This window comes from Haemaphysalis longicornis, unplaced genomic scaffold, assembly GCF_048455015.1.
Source record: "Haemaphysalis longicornis isolate Haplotype H1 unplaced genomic scaffold, Haemaphysalis longicornis Haplotype H1 scaffold_2, whole genome shotgun sequence".
NCBI lineage: Eukaryota > Metazoa > Arthropoda > Arachnida > Ixodida > Ixodidae > Haemaphysalis > Haemaphysalis longicornis.
In genome coordinates this window covers 79,815,039-79,837,809 of record NW_027526295.1, presented here as the reverse complement: position 1 = coordinate 79,837,809, position 22,771 = coordinate 79,815,039, and the positions used below count along the sequence as shown (strand labels likewise).

General features: G+C 47.6%; 1 protein-coding gene across 1 annotated transcript in view; it reads left to right on the top strand.

Moving 5' to 3' along the window:
• Positions 1–20,811: 20,811 nt before the first annotated feature.
• LOC144169015 (alpha-(1,3)-fucosyltransferase C-like) overlaps positions 20,812–22,771 on the top strand; it is a 90,308-nt gene continuing 88,348 nt past the window's right edge. Inside the window, exon 1 of the mRNA XM_077698013.1 lies at positions 20,812–21,097. Coding sequence (XP_077554139.1) covers positions 21,062–21,097 — 36 coding nt within the window. The 5' untranslated portion in view covers positions 20,812–21,061. The remainder of the gene's footprint in view (positions 21,098–22,771) is intronic.

Genomic DNA, 22,771 nt, shown 5'->3' with positions numbered 1-22,771 from the left:
CATTTCATACCACGCGTGATCACTCCCTGGCCCTATACACCAGCCATGCTCATTGTCGTTTTGTTATTTTACTTGTGTTTTTGCTGACTTTTCGTAGTGTTTCAGGTTTCACCCCTCATATATGACTATTGTCTTGGCGCTCTTTGCCCCAGTTGGCCTTGCGCCATAAACATCCAACCATCAATCAATCAATTTCCCCTCCCCCTACCCTTTCTTTCTTTCTTTCTTTTTCTCTCTATTTTCTGCTGTCACGTCACTGTAATCATCCCACCTGGAGTAGCAAGCCCTACGGTTAGTGGGGCTGACATCTTCAGCTTTCAATAAAGGCTCTCCCTTTCTCTCTCTCTCTCTCTCTCTCTCTCAGATAACCGCAATAAGCAAAAATCTAGGGAAATCTAGGGAATTTTTTCATCTGAGCTAGGGGAAAAGTGGCTTCGCAGGTTGGCAGCCCTGCCGGAGAGACCGCCCTTGGCACGCGCAGCGATCGCACGGTACGTAAATGCCTTTCGGCCACTTTTGGCCGTTTCTTGCATTGGCCGTTGTTTCCCACTTCCGTGGGTCACGGCACCCACCGTGTCGACTTGCGCATGCCTTGAGTTTCGTCTGTGTGTTTATCTAGGATGTCCGGTGAGTCTCCGCTGGCATATTACACTCATTGGTGGGTTGCCCCCGCGTCCGCGCTGTGACGGCTTGCGTTGTTTAAGATCAGCGGACGAGCGCCGATGCCGCTTGGTCGAGTCCAGTGGCTTGAAATATGTAGCGCCCACAGAGAGCCCCCTTCCCCGATGTCAGCGAGTGTTGCGGCCGGCCAACGCCGGCGGACGCTAACTGCTGCCCGACTGCGGGCTGGGTACACGCTGACGGGTGTGTATGCCGCAGGAACTAGGTGCGTAGTGCAGTGTAGTGTTTCTATCGTGGTTGTCCGCGTAATAAACCCCTGTAATATGGAAGGTATCGCTTCCCTGTGAAGTGACTGACAACGTGCACTCGCGGCGAGAGTCGTGGCTTGCTCTCGAACCCGTTGTAGGCAGAGTCTCCCGGCAGGGCAGTTCGGTGCTGCGCGAGAGCAGTGAGAATAACGACGGCGCGTTATACTGTTATTCTATTCTAATATTTCTTCATGGCAAGGATTAAGGATAGGATATGCCCACAAACTCCACCACCTTAACTTGCGCTAACATTTGGGGACCACATGCGGGACATTCCCAAACATGCGAGAAAGTTCAACAAGAAAAGAAAATCATTCATGTAAAGGTAACATACATCTCCTTTCCAGAGGAGCGACGGAGGTTTGCCTGCTTCCCTCTTCAGAGGCATGCCGACGCCGCTCGTTGGTGGGGGCGGAGCGGTGTCTGGTTTTGCCAGGGACTCAGTACCTCGAGTGGTACTTTGTCCCGTCTCCGCACCCCTATTGGGTTGACTCTGGCAGCCCAACTCGCCATCACAGCGCAGGGAAAGTCCGTAGCGGTTGCGGTGTCAACAAGCAACGAAGGAGATCGTTGCTCTCGTCTCTTTTTTCCAAGCCCCCTGTACCCCTCAGGACCCTCAGCGGCTCTCATCTCCGCCGCACCATTTGTGCCACCAGTGGCGCTCCCAACCCCCGCGGTGGTGGCGGAAGACGGCTGAAAGGGCACCCGAAAGGGTGCTAAGCCCACGGGGCCTGGTCCGCGGTGCACTCCCCGGACATCTGATGAGGAGGCACACATCGGACCTTTACTTCCAGTTTCGCAGTGAAAGGAACGGGTCCCTTCATCCAAACCTCCAGAGAGTGCGAAAAAATCTCACCCGAGAATCAGTGCCCCGAAATATCTTAAGAACACTCGAGTTGCTCATAAAACAAAACAGTTGGAAACGAAAACGTAATCTAATAGAACTGTAGAGGTCTTATCAAAAACCTATGATGTATACCAAATACTGCACTCCCATCAGCAAAATAAAATGTTCCTACAGGAAACGCACCTAAATCACAAATATACAAAATATATTATTACAGTTAACTCTTTCGTGACCTCAGAAAAATGGACGATTTTGAGTGCTGTCAGAAATGTTTTTCTCGAGCTACTGAACACATTTAACATTGCTATGCATGACATTGTAGCTTGGAGATTTCTTTTTCAAACACATAGAAGCAGTTTTGTGAAAGGTGTAATTATTGGCAGTTTATTGGTCAGCGAAACAAAAAAAAGTGCACAAAGAGTATACACAAAACACAAATAGGCAATTTTGCTGGGCGTGAAAATTGTTTTGGGAATTATGAGATATACGAAATCTTCCTACGTTCTTACGTTCCTAAGCTGTGATTCAATATATACATCAACACTGTACACCAAGTTTTGGATTTATGCGGGCCCGCCAACGTAGCGGCCCTAACGACTGTTCGACTCCGCGATTCCACTCGAGAGCCATTCGGTCTCCCTAGAATATGCATCCAAGCATATTGGTGCGTGTTCTCACGTAATATCTTTATCACTGCAGTGGTAAAAACCAAGAAAAAATATTAGCGCTCTTGAGAAGCAGCCCAAGCGGTAGAGGCTGATTCCCAATGTTTGGAAACCCCATGGTTTCCAATTGGCTTCCGAGCTATCGGCCACCCATCGGTAAGTGGGCTGAAAGATTGATTGAGCGCCAAGTAAACGGCGGCCGTAAGGCGCGTCACAGGGAATGCCCATCGGAGGCTGAGCTTTGGTGAACCAATAAAAGCCGTTCTTGGCCAAGCCCATGCCGTGTGCGTGGCGTGTGCAAACATGATGGTTAGCAAGGTGAACATGCAACAATGCAGCAAAAAGTACTTACCTAAAGAGCCACAGCACCGGGTCACGAAACAACGCCAACTCAAACTAGAGTGCAGCGTATTCAAAGTAGCGCGCGAGGTAGTGTTACACGTTCCGTAGAAATGGGTCATTTGTGTGTTTTAGTGCAACGACTTCTGGCGGACTACTCGGTGGGCGCTGCTTCCGTGCTCCCTTTGTCGCCGCTGCTCCGTACCGGACGGACGCATCGCTGTGATGGTTCAGTCTGTGCAGTGCATTCAAAACGACATAGCTATATTGTAGGCGTCAGTGAAGTGTGTCTTGGTGTCGGTGGCTGTGTGTTAAGTACATCTGCCTGGTGTTATAATGCCGTTTGCCTACTGCGACTCGCAGCTGAAAACGGGAGTCACCATTTCATTTTTCAGTGCGCGGTACGCGAGACCTCGTGCTTGTTTCCGGCTTAACTTCACCGGTAGTCCATAACTGTTGACGAGCTTGAATATTGCTTAGTGTTGTTGGCTCTTGCGAAAACTTAAGCGGTCACATACATGTGTTTCCATTTGTGGGACGCCAGTTCTAACTAGTCCCTTTCCGGCTTTGTGTTTTCGAACAATCTGCCGTGCTTCCACTGTAGGTTGACGACGTCCAGCATGCATCGAAGCAAGACTCGCGTGAAGTATAAAAGTTACGGATGTGTTAAGCTGGTATTATTAAACTTTAGCTATAAGTGAAGCTTTCGTTTTAATATTTTCTTGAGTTACGGTGATATTGCCGGGCGACAAAGTAATTACACTGCCGCTGGGCTTCTCCGTCGGATCAGTTCGCTCCTCGCGCGTCTGACGAGGCAGAAGTGAGCGAGGGCACCATGTTTCATGTTTGAGCGAGTGTTAACAAGCTAGAATATTTTCACACGTGCATGCGTTAAGAATGGTGCAAGGTGCTGTATTTAGTAAGCAGCGTGTGTTTTACATTTTAGTGAGCGATTTTTGTACTTATTACAGGCACAACAACGGAAGGGGGTTTCCCGTGGACAAGTGGCGGATGCAGCAGAGAGAAGTCTTGCAAGCTGCACTATCGTACAATAGTGCGGCTGAACTACATATAGTGATCTTGGCAGGTCAGCGAAGTGCCGAAGGAAATGGTCTCGTTTTCATTTACCTGAATGCTTGTGTTTCGTAGGCACCTCAAGCAGCTAAACAAAGCGTTAATCGGTTTTATTTTTGCCGACTATTGTGCTTGTGCTTTGCTTTCGTGTTCAAGCTGTGAAGAAACTTCGTTTCAAATTCTTGCCACTGTTAAGTCAGGTTTCTTGTTGTTAATTTGATGTGTCTAATAAAAAAAGTAAGCAAAGATTTCTGCTGTGTTATGGTGCTCAATTGTTTTTGGGAAGTCAAGTAATTGCTTCTTAAAGTTGATGCAGATAATGAATTGTGCCTTCCCGCTTGGTTTCTCTTTTATACGTGTCACTCTTGAGAAAATGATTTAATGCGTGCGCATTAAACAATTTTCGGTATAACGGAATGTATAAAGCAGAAATAGGGCCGCGAGGCTACTCATAGAATAGGCAGTGCCCATAAAGACTGGCCAGAAAGCCAGAAATGCGCATGAAAATAGCATGGTGTCTGTGCATAGTCTGTATCGTGGTAATATGCTGTGCTAATCATTGTCCAATATTGGCCTTCCAGAGCTTGGCCAATTGCAGGCTCGTCACCTTTCCCAAGCACCAGCCAATAATGGCGGCAGAGGTATTGCAAGGTCGGACGCACTGGCCACTGATAGTTTGCCATGCTTGGGCTTGGTACTTTCTGCTGCTTGGGAGCGCGCTTAGCTCCGCAGCGCTAATTTTGCATGAGCGCCAGGCATATTGAAGGTGATAACGTGATACGGTGCATTGCATTTGACAACATATCCCAGACGCACGTTTTCCAGACCCTGCACATGAAAGTAATACCGCATCGTCAGATATTAGGCAAGTTTTGTTTATAAATACAGCGTGAAGTAATAATGAAGCTTGCCTGGCAGCATCTGTCGAAGTATGAGGCTGTTGAATCGGAGAGTTTTCGTCAGAACTAAAAATGGCGGATCCACATCGTTGCAAGAGTCATCACTGCTGTGGAGTAAAAAAATCCGCAGCAGCAGTGGCCGAAGTCCTTGAAACCGCTGTTCACCTTTGAGTTGCGAGCAGTGAAATAGGACGCAATTTTCGCCCAACTCGCTGCTACCTTGGGTTTAAACAAGCGGGTAAAGCTGGCCCTCAAAACTGCCTAAACACAGGTGCCGCCATGATCCCACGCTGTTGTTGCCAGATCAGTAGTTAAAGATACCGCTAGCAGTTTTTCGCAGATGAGGCACAAATTCAGGTCCATAACCAAACGTAGGAGTACATCTGCTACGTATTATATGGTTTTATAGGTTTTTTCAACCCATTCATTTTTGATGAACAAAAATAAATCAAATATTAATCAAAAACAAATGGAGGTTTAGGGGCGAAATTTAGTTCCGTTATTTCGTAGGGAGCGTCAGTCACATGGAAGTAATTTATAAAGCTTAACACTAGCACACCATGGTGTCGTCGAATGCGTCACTTCGACGCCTGCGGAATCTATCTTATGTAACCCCGTGCGCCCGTGCTGCAGCCCGCACACTGCCGACGATACGAATAAAGCCGCTGCCGCCTATCTTCAAAGATACCATTACCCACATGCCTGGGAGTGGGTGCTGCCGATTTGAACTCGCCGTCAGCCGGTCATGTCAAGTTACGTGAGGCATTGCTGGGCAGGTCTTCTTCCTTTGAATGTATGATTTGTAAATTAAAAAGAAACAAGCGTCCGGAAGGTTTTACGATGTCTATAGTAAAACTAGGTTCTTGTTTAGTGTGCTGTGATACTCTCACTAAACGTTGTTTTGTTTGAGGGAGAAATAAAACAAGCGCCAAATAGTAATAATAATAATAATAATTTTATTCGCACAATAATATTTTCTAGAAGAGGACAATGCGAAGCAGAAAGGTGCAAGTTTTTCATTGACGCATGCTCCTTCGATCACTGAAACACGCAATTTAAAATTTTTAATGATAAGATATAGTGAACTTGTATGCACTCCTGTTGAGGATACGCATGGCATATTACCGATGCTCGATGGATCAGCGAAGTTACATTTTTTTACGGCTACTTGTGTTTCCACTGTAATATAACCCACGTATATACCTGCACAGAGTAGGAGGGGCAGGAGTAAACTTCATTCATGCGGGGCTTAAGGGCTGATGTCTGGGATATAGCCTCGTTGGGGGTTAAAAAATATTCTGTCTTTCCCTGAGCGCCTTCGCTAATGAAGGGAAACGACCGCTTCCGTTCGCGCCCGGTTCTGCCTAAAATGCCTGCGGTTTTGGCCAGAAATCTCATAGCTATAATTTTTGCGCACAAAAGACGAGGACTAAACGGAGACACGAAGACCAGCGCAGTCCTCGTCTTTTGTGCGCAAAAGTTATAGCTATGAACTACCACCAACTAGCCCGCCTTTCAGTGTTATTGCAGAAATCTCAGTCTGTCTATAGAAACCGCCTTCGAAACCTCTTGTGCTGATGTACATGAGCGCATTCTCAAGTCGTGATGGCCCTACCGTGCATTTGTGCAAGGCGAAGCCGACCAACAATAAACGTCTCCCTTACAAAGTAAATGAATTTAAGTGTACCTATAAATTAGTTATTGCACCTTATCAATTATATCATAGTGGTTTATGTTGAAACAGCTGCCGAATATTAACTACTGAAGGTGAATCAAATTGCTTAGCATGGAAAAATTATCATTCACTAGTGTAGAGTATTCAGACTTAATATGTATTGCATTTAGCAGTCATTAAGATAACCGACAATAAACTAAACTTGTGATTCTTATTTTCTACAATTACATCTGAGCGTATCGGTTCGCCCAGGGCCACCTGGAGACGTTCTTCAGCTGTATACATCGGTTAGAAGGAAGAAATAAAATTACGCCCATCTTCCCGCGAGGGAACCCTGGTGTGATGCGACGCATGGGGGGGTTCAATTGGCGTTTCCATTGGGTATTCTCTAAATCGGGTGAAACGTGTTGTGAACGCGTATGATGCATTCCATCACATGCGGGTGTTCTCATACGCGGGAAGATGGCCGTAATTTTACTTTTCATGAAGGGACCGTCGCTTCCATCACGTCTTCATCGGAAGAATCAAGTCAAGCACGCAGTCGTCAAGCAAAGTGACGCGAAGACGAACGAGAGCGAGCGCTGACTGCGCAGCGCGATACCCGCTTTATATTCACAGCGCCTCAAGGAGAGGAGACAACGGAGGAGAGTCGCGCATGCGCACGCTTGCGCGACGGGAGCGGAGCGAAGCGTGCTCACACAGCTGTTGTTTATGATAATTAGGCGGAGTGAGTGCGTTGATGATGATGGTTGGATGTTAATGGCGCAAGGCCAACTAGGGTAAAGAGCGCCAAAACAGTGGTTAAATATGAGAGGTGAGAACTTAGACACTGAAATCAATAAGCAAGAACAAAAGTAAAATCAATAAAAGACAGTGAGGATGGCTGGTGTAAAGGGCCAGATTTCATGATGCGTGATAGGAAATGAGGTTTAAAAACTTCACGTCGGACAAATACTCAAACACACGTTTCACGGAAACAATGGCATCATCACCTAGGAAAAACGATGGATGTAGGGGAATATGTTGTCTGTAGAGTTCTCTGAAGTGTTTGCGTCGTGTTGTGTGAAGTGCCTTGCATGTTATTAGTATGTGCACTACGGATAGGGCCTCTCCGCACCTGCTGCACTGGGGTCTAGGAGATCCCGTCAGCAGATACGAGTGAGTTGCATGCGTGTGCCCTATCCGTAGCCTACCCAAGGCGACTTCCGAGTGTCTGTTGTGTGAGTCAGATATGTACCGTCCCAAGTGTGGCTTTATTACATGTAGTTTGTTGTCTGTCTGTTCGTCCCAGTGTGTTTGCCATGTTCTTCGCAGGTGTTGTCTTATGTGTGGCTTGAGGTCTGTGTAGGGTACTGTTGCTATGTCCGGTGTATTTGTATGTGCAGCAGCAGCGGCCATCTGATCAGCGGTCTCATTTCCCGCAATCCCAGAGTGGCCAGGAACCCAACACATGATCACCTCGAGATTTAATGCATACGCGGACATAATGGTTTTATAGACTACATTAAGAACATGGTTTTTAGAAGACTTGTTGGATGACAATGCATGTACAACACTCAGTGAATCTGTGAAAATGATAGACTTGGGTATTTCATGTTGCACTATGTGATTTAAAACAAGCAAAACGCCATGAGCTTCTGCCGTAAAAATGCTGGTCTTCGAGTTCAAGGTCTTAGAGACTCTAAAATCGGGTCCGTGCGCCGCACAGGACACAGTAAGGGCAGTTTTTGATGCGTCACTGTAAAACTCTGCACATTCATACTTGAACTGCAGGGACAAGAAGTGCTGCAAAATAGCAGTTTGTGGTACCCTGGTTTTATCAATTTTCACGAAGGACAAGTCACAACACACAGGTTGAAGCTCCCAGGGTGGTAAGATGTCAGTAAAAGAAGATGTGTGAATGTCTAAAAAGGAGATGTCGAAATTTGAAGCTTCCTGTCTCACTCTAAGTGAGAACGGCAAAGGAACAGACGGGCGATTTACAAACAGTGGCGATGTGGATGTATCATTAAAAACACGTTTAAAAGGATGGTCCTTCAAAGACGAAATTTTAAAAGCGTAGAGAAAGTCCACATACGTCCGTTGGTACTCAAGGCACCACTTATTACATTCAACATATAGACTCTGGGCCGGGCTAGTGCGGAACGCACCCGACGCAAGGCGCAGACCCAAGTGCAGTACTGGATCAAGACTTTTTAGCGTTGTTTTCGATGCCGACCCATACACGACACTGCCGTAGTCTAATCGAGACCCGACTAACGCGGTGAAGACCCGGAGAAGCACTTCTTTGTCTGCACCATAGGATTGGTGGGAGAGGACCTTGAGAATGTTTAGTGTTTTGAGGCATTTATGTTTAAGTGTTTTGACGTGAGGTATGAACGTGAGCTTGTTATCAAATATGACACCTAAAAATTTGTGCTCCCGTTTAACAGGAATAGGTGCACGGTTAAGCGTAATCTCAGGGTCGGCGTTAATCCCGCGCTTGCGGGAAAATACAACACAAGTACTCTTGGCCGGGTTCAGTTTAAACCCGTTAAGGTCCGCCCAGCCAGCTAGTTTCTTAACACCGAGTTGTACTTGACGTTCGCATATTGACAGGTTACAGGATTTAAAAGATATTTGCACATCGTCTACATAGATGGAACAGGAAATGGTCGGCGGCAATGACTTTCGGAGGGAGTTCATCTTAACTATAAACAAGGTGCAGCTTAGAACTCCACCTTGCGGCACACCATTTTCCTGCAAATATACAGTGGAGAGTGCACCACCAACCCTCACTCGAAAGGTTCGTTCGGCCAAATAACTACAAAGAGTGTTCATCATGTTGCCAGAGACACCAAATGACTTAAGGTCCCTGAGGATGCCGTAGCGCCAGGCTGTATCATAAGCTTTTTCAATATCGAAAAATACAGTAAGGCAGAACTGGTTATGGACAAATGCATCTTTTATGTAGGATTCCAGTGCAAGAAGTTGATCATTGGTAGATCGCCCCACCCTGAAGCCTGCCTCGCAGCCCTCGAGAAGACCATTGTACTCCAGAAAGTACACTAGCCTACGGTTTATCATCTTCTCGAGGAGCTTACACAGGCAGCTTGTGAGGGCGATGGGACGATAACTTGCGGGAGAGGAAGGGTCCTTCCCCTCCTTCAGAAAGGCCACAACTATAGCCTCCTTCCAAGACCTTGGAAGCTGCCCCGAAAGCCATATTCTGTTGTAGAGGTGTAGGAGTGTCTCAAGAGTGTCTGTGTGTAGGTGTTGTATCATGGTGTATGTAATGCTGTCTGCCCCTGGAGCTGAGGGCTTACAGGTGGAAAGAGCAACCTTCAGCTCATGAAGTGTGAATTCAGAGTTGTAAGCAGAATTCGACTTGTTCTTGTCTCGTAAGGGCTTCTTTTCTGCATTAGTTTTGTGTTGCATGAAAGTATTAGTGTAGTGTGCTGAGCTGGACACGTGTTGGAAGTGTTGTGCGAGTGTGTTAGCCTGGTCTTCCAGTGTGTCCCCTGTTGTACTAACCAGGGGCAGGCTGTGTGTCTGTTGTCCTTTTAGTTTTCGTATTCGTGTCCAGACTTTGTGAGTGTCGGTGTATGAGTTTATGGAAGTGAGGAAGGCGCGCCAACTCTCCCTTTTTGCCTCACGACGCACTCGCTTCCCCAAAGCCTTTGCCCGTTTAAACGAAATGAGGTTATCTGACGTGGGGTACCGGCGAAGGACACCCCACGCCTTGTTCTGGGCCTCTCGCGCCCGCCTGCAGTCCTCGTTCCACCAGGGCCTCCTTGGGTTGCGGGACGCACTGGAGGCCTGGGGCATGGACTTTTCGGCGGCGTCGACTATGTGCGCCGTGACGAGTTGGGCTGCTTCCTCCACGTGTAGGTGTTTTATGGTTGTGTGGTGTAGTTTAGATGTTTCTGTGAATGTACTCCAGTTTGCTTTTGATTCATTAAACCTTTTATGGGCAGATGGACTGCATGGGCCTTTACCTCTGTATGTTAGGGATGTGGGGAAGTGGTCACTACCATATGGGTCCGTGCCCACGCCCCACTCAAGACATGGAAAGAGAATTGCAGAACCAATAGCCAAGTCGAGATATGAGTACGTATTATGTCCTAAGTTATGGTAGGTAGGCTGTTTTTTGTTGAAAAGGCATGCTCCTGAAGATGTAAGAAATTTCTCTATCAGGCGACCTCGGGCATCCGTTCTGGAGGAGCCCCAAAGAGAGTTGTGCGCATTAAGGTCGCCTGTTAGTATGTATGGTTCGGGCAGCTGGTCGACCAGCGCCTCGAAATCAGAGCTCGAAAGTGCATGATCAGGAGGAATGTAAATGGAGCACACCGTTACCAACCTATTAAATATTATTGTTCGAATTGCTACAGCCTCGAGGACAGTGTTCAGAGTGACAGGGTGGCAGGCTAAGGATTTCCGGGCGACAATTGCCACACCTCCTGAAGAGTGTGTGCAGCCAACCCTGTCCTTTCTGAATACCATGTATCTATTTAAGAAATTTGTCTGTTTGGAATTGAGGTGAGTCTCTTGGAGACACATGAGACTTGGCTGATTGGCATGCAGGATATCATACACATCATCAAGATTTTTAAGGAGGCCTCTGCAGTTCCATTGAATGATGTTTTCTGTTCCCATTATTTAGGTTTAAGAATGAATGGAGTGTGTGTATGTGTTCATGTGTCGTCTTTCGGGGCTGTTACTCTGGGGTTAGGCTTTTTAGGCCTGTCTGTAGGCTTGGAAGTCGGTGGCCGCTCCTTGCGCTGCGTTGCAGGCAGGAACGGCCCGACATCCATCTCGTCGTCGGATGTCCGAGGGGTGCCCGACGGACCGGGCCCCCCGGACTTGGCCCCCCCTCGGGAGCCCTTCGTTTGAGCCGCCACCGCCGAGGGCGTCCGGGGCACCAGAGGTGGCACGGGCGGTGCGGTGACGGTGGGAGCCGGTGCGGGGCCCGTGGTGTCCATCACCTCGGTACCCTCCAACGGACTGGAGGACGGGGAGACAGAGGCGGGAGCGGCACCGGTCCCGACAGAAGTGGTTTGCACCACAACCGCTGCTGCCTCAGCAAGCGGCGTGGTGCCGGGTTGGGCTGCGTGAGGCAACCCAGCGGGGGGCGGGGGCGGGACCAGGTCAGACTCGCTGAACTGGGTCCCTGTGGAAACCAGACGCCGCTCCGCCCCCCGGCGAGCCGCGTCTGCGTACCTCCCCAGAGGAAAAGAGGCGAACCTCCTTCGCGCCTCTGGGAAGGTGATGTTCTCCGTGACCTTGATGTTAATTATCTTTTTTTCCATTTGGAATTTTTCACACTTGCGGGAGTACGCTGCATGCGGACCGCCGCAGTTCACACAAGTGAGGGTTTCGGATGGACAGTTGTCAGTCGGATGATCGTGCGCCGCGCATTTCGCACACGTCGTTCGGCCACGGCAAGAGGTTGTACCGTGCCCGAACCGCTGGCACTTAAAACAGCGCCGCGGATTCGGGATGTACGGACGGATGGAGCAACGGATGAAACCTGCATTGATGTGTTGTGGAAGAACTGCGCGGTCGAATGTCAAGATAATGTGCTTGGTGGGAATCTCCTTGTCGTCTCTGCGGATAGTGATGCGTCTCACGGCAGTGACGCCCTGATCCTTCAAGCCGGCAAGGAGATCCGCATCCGTTTCGTTCAGGAGATCTGTTTCGGATATCACACCCTGGGAGCTGTTGAGGCTCCGATGGGGTGTGACCCTGATGTCTAGATCAGCCAGTCTAGTCTGAGCTAGAAGCTTCGTGGACTTCTGCTTGTCATTTGTTTCAATGAGGAGTTCACCAGACCTTTGTTTTTTGCACTTATATGATTTTCCTACTATGGCTTCAAGATACTTGGCGATCAAGAAGACTGACTGAGATGCTAGAGGGTGGGTTGGATTGAGCGATTCCATCACAAGAAATCGAGAGAAATTATCCGGTTCAGGAAATGTCAAAGATGGCAATAAAGGAAAAGATACTTCGGTGCGGCCCCTTTTCAGGGACCGATCACGTTTGGGGGGGGGTTTAGAGAATGCCATACATCATAGTATAGAAGCAGGGGACGGGGGTTCTTTCTTCTCAAACCTTACCCTGATAGCCTGAGAGGTCCCGGAGCTCCCTGCCTGGTAAACAGACAGGGAGCCCATCCGCCGGAGCTTGACCTGGGCTCCGACGGCCACCGTTCATGGTTTCTAACCCTCCACCTATAAACACATCGCCACGGTTGGATCCAGCTTATGTTTGGGGGCTCGGGGTCCGCGGTATCGCCAGTACCGTCACCAAGATTGCTCAAGGTGCCCCGTGCGGGGGGAGTGAGTGCGTTGCGCGCACAGCTGCTGGAGAGAAGACGGGAGGAGAGTCGCGCATACGCAGCTGGCGTGTGGACGCCGGACAACACCGACGCAGGAGGGACATGCCTCAGAGCAAGAGATGCGTCGCATCTAATAAACCATCCGCCTCGCAGTCCGATATGCGTAGCACAACCTTCCTATTTATGCCAACGTCAAACCGGTGACCCCGAGATGCCATGTCAGACCTTGTAGAATTTTCACTCTTTCATTCCAGCGTGCTCACAGCAAGAAGAACGATGACAAAGTTGCACTACCAGAGCTGGGTGCCAGTAATGCTGTAGCAGATTATGAAAGTTTTGGCTAATGCTTATTCTGGTTGAAGTCACCGGCATTCTTTTCATCAAAAATAATTGGGGCATGATATTGCCATCAGTACCTATGTATCTTGTACTTAACCCCACAGCAAATATTCTGCGCTGCAATTCCGGCAACGAAACAAAGACAACTTTGAATTTGAGAGCCGTGCCCTCTCATTCTTCATCAGGTTATGTTTGAGACATCAGAAGTTATTTGTGCAAGCTGAACCTAATAAAATCCTGTTCACACATTTCTTTTCATACGGACAGCACATATAGTACATTACTCTTTGGCTGCGAGAACAAGAAAAGGAAACACAGAAAAGGCAACGGGACCGTATCCACGAGCAATTCTCATCAAATTTTATTTCACCACCAGAAATACCACCAGGCCTTTAGGGATGTTTGTAATGATTACAGCGAGTCCAAGCTGACCTAGTGTCCGAGTTCACAGAAAGGAAGAAACACCAGAAGAAAGGTATGGAGGATACTCAAGGAAAGAATGAGAAGAACTGTTCGGTTGGTTGCGCTACACATAGAAATGGGAATAACGGGTTTGAAAGAGAAAGAAAGGACTGGTATTAACAACAATATTGAAAATTGAGGCGAAAAAAGAAACAGCTTGGGAATGGCAATTACAAAGACAACACCACGGACAAAAAAAAAGAAACGGCATATAAAGAAGAAAAAAAAAACCCGATAAAATTGGCAAACGAAGTACGCTACACGATGGTAATGCCTCACATAATCTCTGTGTTTTTCTCTCTTGTGCAGTTCAATCTGCTTCTCGCAAGACGAGAATTCATTTGATTGCTTCCGCTGCGCCGTGTATACAACGGAAACGTGTATACAACGGACTGATTTGCTGTGTACATGATGTAAATAGTGTACACAATTTTTAGTTTTTCCTGAAGTGGAGCTCCTTCTGGCAGGCTCTTGTGCCAAACTACTCTTACAATTGCACTTGTTTTGTTCATGCTGCCTCTCATTTATGCCTCTCGTTCATGCTGCCACACTTCAATTGTGCTGCCTCTATTTGCAGTAGTTTATTTCGTTCTTCTGCTTTCCTCAACTCCACAATGATTTTTATGTTCAAATTGTTTTTCCTTCCAAAACGTTTTTGGCTTCTAGCCCTGTCTGTTTATTGGCTTTAAAGCTTTAGCCCTGCCACGGCTTTGCTGGAGCAAGTCAGTTCCCCATAATATTTTCACTTTCCTCATTCTGAGAAAGGGGGACATAAAATGTTAAAGGGCAAAGAGCCCTGCGGTGACACCAATGAACGCTTGCACTACGTTATTTGTGTTTGTAAGTACTGAAAGCTATAGTTACCACCCATACAAAACGCCACTGCATGTTTTGCATGATACCGTTCTAGTCTCTGGTTTGCTTTTGTTGAGATTTTGTTTAAGCTGCTATCAAATAGAATAATTGCAACATAATGCAACCTGGCAACATTAATAATATCCCTTGTGTGACCCCCCCAAGCATACAACGAATGCCCAGTCTTCTAAGCTTACCTAGAGAAACGAAAAATCTCTTGAGTGAGTTTCTTTATGCACATAACATAGTGATATTGGGCTTGGGTGTTCCATGGTTATTGCATCTAAGCTAATGCAAGGGCCACTACCTAAAAGCATTTAAATTGGAGAGGAAGAGTTGACACACGTGCTGCAGCGGCCTCGTAGACAGGCACTTACACTATCTCAGGAAGAGTGATTGGAAAACATGCAGTTCAGTAACAAGTACGATATCTATTTACACGCATTTCTTAGAAGCATTGTGGCGGGAGCTGGCGGGAGCTTGGTTTGGCGGGAGCTGGCACTAGACTGCCTACACCAGCAGAGCGAAAGCCGGGCGACATGCAAATCCAGGGCGACGGCCGAACGGCCGGCCAAAATGAAGTCCCTCCGAAGCATAGGAGTGCGAAAAACCACGTCCGCTCAACTCCGAAGTGACGACCGAACTCCCGTGACGCATCCGCAAAAGCTACGCGCTCCCCTTCTGGTTGTGGAGGATTCAACACTGCATCTAATGCGTTAGCATGGCACAAAAGTTCGCTACCTACCACTGGAGAAACTTTACACAACGTTTTTGTCACAGCAAATTTGTCACGGCGCATTCACTGCAACGGTGGCTGCCATGATAGAATTGGTTGGTTGCTAGGTAAATACCCATTCCTGCTGACAACTCTAGTAGGCCAAAATGCAGCGGGCGACGCGGCGAGGGTGGCATCGAAATTTTCAGAAAAGCGCAAAAAACAACAGCTCATCCGCTTAGTGAATTCATTACATCAAGGTTAACTGTCGCAACGCCTTCGTTATATAGAGGTCGTAAACACATGAGCTTCAATAAAGCTGGCAACAGGGAATAAAAAAAAAACTTCGTTAAATTCAGGAATTCGTTACATAGAGGTTTGTTATAGCCAGGTTTAACTGTAGTTACTGTGTAGTGAGGAAAGACGGGGATGACTGCGTGTAGTCCTCTGGCGGCGTGGCCATCGTCGCCCGAAAATCCTGAGCATGTCACACTATCTCGTTACAGACTGTCCTTTGGGCTGTTGAAATAAGAACAATTATATGTAATATGCTTATGACGAAATGTTCACTTTACATGTCAGCACACACTCTCCTATCAAGCTAGGATTTCGAAGCTCTGGTGAATCAGTTTCGCGCACCATTTATCGTTGTTGGTAACCTCAATGGTTATAATGCCCTCTGGGGCTCCTGCCGAGCGAATGCCCTTGGTTGCCTCATTGAAAGGTTTTTAACGTCACCCAGAGCTTGTCTATTTAACACAAAACCGCATACGTACCATAATATCGCACCCAACACTTACTAACTCATCGATATCCGACTGGCTCCGCAGTTCTCTTTCCTTGTCTTCAGTGGAATGTGGGCGCAAACCCGTATGGTAGTGACCGCTTACGTACCACATTGACGTACATAGGTAAAAGCCCAAACAGTTTAGTTTCCTATAAGTTCAACGAAGCTCGATCGAAATGGAACATATTCACAGAGGCATTTAATTTCAGCACACATCGATAACAAACTTACACATGGATGAAGAAGCAGAATTTCTCATGGCGCACATCGTTGACGTCACGTCCATTTCCCAGGTCTCCGGTGCCCCGCACAACCCTGGAAGGCCCTGGTGGAATGAAAACTGGAGGCAGGCTTGAGAGGCAGAACAAGACGTGATGCTTCATTCGTCGGTACCCCACATCGGATAACTTCATATTCTTTAAACGAGCCAAGGCTTTTCGAAAGCCTGTGCACGCGAGGCCAAGAGGTACAGTTTGCGCGCCTTTCTCACATCCATAAACTCATACACAGCCACTCACAAGGTATGGACACGACCACGTAAAATCAAAGAACAACTAACACATAGCCTAGCCGTGATAAGCACCACAGGAACACTCTTGAAGGCCAGGCTACTGGACTCGCACAAAACTTCCAACACTTTTTAAGTTCTGCACACTACACGAGCGATTTTATGCAACACCAAACATCTGCAGAAAAAAAGCCCTTACGTGACGATAATAAGTCAAAATGTCCTCACAACTGTGAATATAAACTTAATGAGTTAAGGGCTAGCATGAGCGCATATCAGCCCTCATCTCCTGGTGCAGACGACTCTCCATACATGATGATGCAAAACATACACGCTGATGCGTTTGAAACACCTGTCCACCTGTACAACGAAGTATTACTTTCACATAAGATAATCTTTATTTTCTTCAGAAGAAACTGGAAGGTCGTCCGGGCCAAAAGCTGCTGAAGACAGCTTGACTGTAGTCTGGAAACCCTGACTTGGCAGGAATGCTTGGGTCCTAGTGATTTCGGGTGATTGGGGCCCTAGCACAGTGGTTGGTGTCCTTGTGATTGGGGTCCTATGAATTTGGTGGTGTTTTTCAGCTAATTGTGCCTTTAGTTGTGCATTTTCTTGGGTTAGAGCCACTAGGGTGGAAGATTCAGGAGGTAGTTGCGTGTTGTGTTTGGTGAGCAAGGAAGGGAAAGGGTCATCAGCAGGGATGTGGGTGGCTACAGCTGACCAGTTCACCTGGGAGGGCGTTGAGGGTGGACCGGATGACCTTCGGAGTGTGGAGAGGGCTGGTTGCCGGGTCTCTCGTGCTTGCTTGAGGCGGGCGCGCGCGGGTGGTGGCGCTGGGTTGAGTTTACGGCGACATTCTGGACTTCCCGTCAGGTGGGGGACAACAGGGCACGCACATGCAACGACCTAGTATCTGCTCACGGGATCTTCAAGATTTCTGAGTATCAGGTGAGGCGAGGCTCCAACCGTAGATCACATCTTTATTACATGCAAGGCACTGGAAACCACACAAAGTACATTTTCCTCAACTATAAAGCCAACACATTTTGCTACACCGGTCATACTTTTTGGCCGGCAACCGAATCCATCAGCCGAGTTTTTCAGTTTTTAACCTACCTCAAAGTTTTGCAGCTCCTTACACATCCTACACTATTGTCCTGGCCGTAGAAGCAAAATGTGCGCAAAGGCTCAGCTATGGAATGCTACCAAAGCCGTATGACTTCGGGGACAACTAAGCTTTGAAATGTCCTGTGTGACGCACTTGGTATCTGCTTGTACAAAATTAGATCGTAAAAGCCAGATGTTTTCACTCCCGCAGAACCCTACTAAAAAACGCTGAATTCCGAGGGGTTTCTGAACTGAACGGCTGTGTAATAAATGTAGACGGTGGAATGTTAGGGTCAGCACGGGGAATCATAGGGCACTGCCTGACCCGTCGGTGAGTGTTATCTCAGGTTCGAGAATATCGTGCTTCGTGATTTATTGCTGGGTCGAGATATCTTTAGGTATTGTCACACTGCTCTTTTTTTGGGTAACTGTGGGTACGAAATAATTGTTTATGGGGTAGCATGCCTTGCGTTTGCAAGTGCCAGCAATAGCCACTTCACATTTATAGCAACATATTTCTAGTTTGGGGTCAAAAATGATAATTTCAAACTTTCAAATGAAGCGCAGACTGAGTGATTCGTGGCTGTTTTATTACGGTGGCATGTTTTCTGATGGAAAACGACATATTTAATGTTTGCCGCGCCCATCGGAAAATTGCTATTTACAAGCGCCCGCAATTGTTGTACCGACGCACGCCTAGAGCACTTCGATTATGGTCTGCAGAACCTGCCATAGATGGGAAAAATCGGCTGCCATTTATTATGTGCACAATTAGAAGAAATGTGGAAAGGTCGCATCGAGTCAAAAAGATACTTTTCCCGCAAGGGGCGCTTTCAGTAATCCTGGTAATGGTATTGGCGACACCGCGGAAACCCGAGCACCGAAACAAGTTGTAACCTACCTGGACGACGTGTTTATAGGTGGAGGGTAAGAAACCACGAACGGTAGCGGTCGGAGTCGTGGTCAAGCTCTGGCCGATTGGCCTCCATGTGTGTTTGCCAGACAGCGAGCTCCGAGACCTCTTCAGCTATCAGAGTAAGGCTGCGGAAGTACCCCGTTCCGTGTTCTAAGGAACGGGCATATAGTATTCTCTAAACACCTCACCCCAAACGTGATCGGTCCCGGAAAACGGGCCGCACCGAACCATGTTTTCATCCTTCGCCAACCTTAAGATTTGCTGACCCGGGTAATTCTCCATTTCGTGTAATCGATTCCGTCAATCCAGCCCCCCTCTTGCATCGCGGTCAGTCTTCTTTATCTCAAAAAATCTTGAAGCTATATTGGAACATCGTATAAGACAAAAACAAAGGACTGGTGAGGTCCATGTCGAGGTAGACAACAAGCAGGAGGCCACAAAGCTTCTAGCCCAGACTCGAATGGTTGATCTCGACATCAGGGTCACACCCAAATGGAGCCTCAATAGCTCTTAGGGTGTGATCTCTTACCCAGTTCTGCCGAACGAAACGGATGCGGATCTCCTTGAGAGCTTTAGAGATTAGGGCGTCACGGACGTGAGGCGCATCGCCATCCGCAGAGGTGACTATGAAATTCCCACAACAGCACATCATTCTGACATTTGACCGCTCGGCACTTCCACAATGTTACTGCAGGCTTTACCGGGTGCTCCATCCGTACTGACATCCCAAACCCATGGTGCTGCTTTAAGTGCCACTGGTTCGGGCATGGTACAAACTCCTGCCATGGCAAAACAACTTGCGGCAAATGCACGACAGAGGACCACCCCACGGACAACCGCAACTGCTGTAACTCTGCTACCCTCACGTGTGCTTACTGCCGATTCCCAGACGCGGCCTACTCCAGGAACAGTGAGAAATTCTAACAGGAAAAGAAAATAATTAACGTAAAAGTAACTGAAAACATCTCCATCCCAGAGGCGCGAAAGAGGTTCGCCTCTTTCCCTCTGGGGAATACGCCGACGCAGCTCGCCGGAGGGCGGAGCGGCGTCTAGTTTCGGCAGGGACTCAGTATCGCGAGTCGGAACCCGTCACCATACCGCTTGTTGAGGCAATAGCGGTTGTGGTGCCAACCGTCTCCGTCGTGACCCATGCCGATCCCGCCCCTGCTTCCTCGTCGTCCAGTACATTTGAGGGTGCCGAAGTGATGAACACCAGGGGCCCCCCATCGGATATCCCCTCCGCTGCACCACCCGTGCCACCTGTGGCGCTCATGAGGCCCTCGGCTGTGGCAACTCAAACGAAGGGCACCTGAAGACATGCCAAGTCCGGGGAGGCCGGTTCTTGGAGGCCGGTTCTTGGAGACAGAACGATGACTAACGCACCTTGACTCCTCCTGGCTGAATTCCCAAGCTTCCGTAATGTCCCTTTGCGTCCTTCTCATGTGCCTAAACGTCACGTCGTTTTTTGTTTCAAAAATGGGTGTACACCAGCCTCCCACACCAACGACGATTAGTGGAGAGCCCACGGATGGCCAGCATAGCCCAAGGCATCCCGGACTAAGGAAGCCTTCCACCCAGCGGGTGCCCTAACATCAGCATCTGGTCTCAAATAAAGTTTATTCATCATCATGGGTTTACACCCGTGTACCTGACACTTTATACAGTGTGAAGCAAGGTGCGTGTATGACCTGCTGATCACAGAACTATGATGTTCACGTAAATGTATGTTGAGGCTTCTTCCGGTTTGTCTGATGTAGACCTTGCTACACGCTAACGGTACGCGATACACGACTGATTGCCCTGAAGCAACGAGTTGATTCTCGAAGTGTCCCCTCTATGCCCGTCACAATCGAACAGGTGGAACTACATTATGCAGAAACCCCATTAATTGGCACAGTCTTCACCACGGAGTGCCCTCGTCAAGAGACGCACACAAAAGTGTCGGCAGAAGGCAGGGTACGATAGCCGTCAATCACCGTATAAATACTGACTGTCCGCTTTTTAATTATCGCTTTTCAGATACAAGCTGCCTCAATGTTATTCATTCTCAGCTTGTCTATTATAACTATATCTCAACCCGCTTTGCTGCTCTGTCACCGAAGGGGATGGCAGAATTGTATAAAAAATAAACACCTTGACTCCATTTTAATAGCAGACATACGGTACGCACAAAAGCGGGAGCTAGCACCCAAGTTCGTGAGCCGCAAAAACAAGGATAAGGTAACACTAATACATAGGTGTGAATTTTCAAGCATCGCTTTGTTCCCAATTGTTAAATTGACTGTGCAATACAGAATTCCAGATGCTGCTCAGAATAAACGATTTCGCTTTACTTTTGCCACGCAGATGACTATCGCCTTCCGCTGACATTCGGGCGACATTTTCTCGGAAAGTTCACAACACACATACGCGACGGCGAATGCAGTCCCGACGTAAATAAGCAAAGTGTGACTCCGGCCACGTTGTGTAGAAAAACAGCATGCGTATTGCTACGCACAGCTGGGCCGTTTCTCCGCACAAACAACGTCCTTGTTCGACAGCATACTCATCTAATCGTTTAAGCAACGCAGCTCGTGGTTGAAAAATGCACCGAGACATGGATGATGCCGACAGAAGCTCCCAGGAGGGATGACAACACGTGCGAACGCAATGCAAGGACGCAGCGTAAGTGAGATCATTCCATGCGCTCTCGTTGAACGCTGACGTAGTTCGCTGAAGTTAGTGACGAGGAGATGGCACATAAATCTTAACTGCTTTCGTACAAAGCGGGAGTGGTGAAGGTATCCGTGAAATAAAAGTCCGCTTATCTGTAAGCGTCACTGCAACCGACGTTGAAAGACAGGAGGCTGATGCCACCCATGCTACGTAACTCCTTCTCCTCTATCTCCGGTGTTTGGCGTAGCTCCTCCAATAATGAATGCAGCAGAGGTTCGTTCAATTCAATTTATCAGCCCTCCTATCGCGCAACAACGGTCGGTAGTTTGAGTTCATGTATTTTTCGCCTTGGCGCTGTTGAACACATTATTGGTAATTTTAAAAACAATAATAAGTGCATAGGTTCTGTCAAAAGGAATTGGAACACGGTCTTGTAATTTTACAGAAACTTTTACTTCCGGAAACTGCATGGCTGCATTGGTGTACCCTTAGAGGAGTCCTGCCTAACATTCAAAGCTTGCTATAAACATTTATTGGCTGTCATAAAGCCAGGTAGACAAATATTTATCTATATTCACAAATCCTTGTTCCAATTACTCATGCCAGCACCTGTACCTCTGTTGTAGATACATCAATTTGTGTCTGAATTATGGCTAAAGTTTCCCTTCGGAAGAGTAACAGGTATCAGTATGAGACATTATTGAGACAAGTATGAGACATTTATTGCGGACCTGTTAGCGAGGATTATAGGTACGCAATAAATGTTTTTCCGGGCGGGCAGAAAAACAGACAGGCACCATAACTGTTTCCCCTACGGTGACGGGGTGCACTGATAATGATGCAAGTGATATACTCGAAATATATCATTTATATCGGCGACACAGGTCACATGATATATTAAAAGAGGAATGCGGCTTCACGCTACCAAGACTCGCTGTTTAAATGAAACTTTGTGGTTTATCGCCACGCAATTACTGGCATTTCAGCTGGTGGAGCAATCTCGCTTGTGTCTCAAACATGTCTGTAACCTCGTTAACACGCAGACACCACGTCCCTAAGTTACCGTGGAAATGTGTTCACCCTCATGAACTGCAACAATGGGCAAGTTATACGTTAAGCACCTGCGATAATTGAAATTTCAGCAGCAGAACACCTGCGTGATGAGTAATTTAGGCCCAAGCACACTTTCAAAAGAGGAGATGTTATATGACTTATGTCGTGGATTTTCCATGAAAAATGTTTGTTTCTGGTTTAATTACCCTTCTGCATAACCACGTTTGTTCATTGTCGAGCTCCTACAGCGGCTGTTAATCTTTGTCGCAGAAAATCATGCCCTCGTATCAGTCAGATATAGCGACGTTGCTGACATATCTGCCTTGCAAATAGGACACCTATGCAGACACAAACGATGCAACCAATGTAAAATGCTGTGTCTTGTCTTGTAAGGTATAGGCCACGGCACAAGGATTAAAATTGTTTCTTGTTTGCGTCTGTTTGTGGTCTGAAGACTTTTCAGGCACGCGGGATTGGTGCGTTCCCGGAATGGGAACCGCAGACGTGTATTTTGGTGAAGTCATGACAACAGAATGGAGGCGGGTGACTGCTTTAAACCGATGATTTTGTGTTATCTTTAAATTCCGCGCATTTGGAGGCAGAGTTCAACCCAAGACTAGTGTTGTGGAA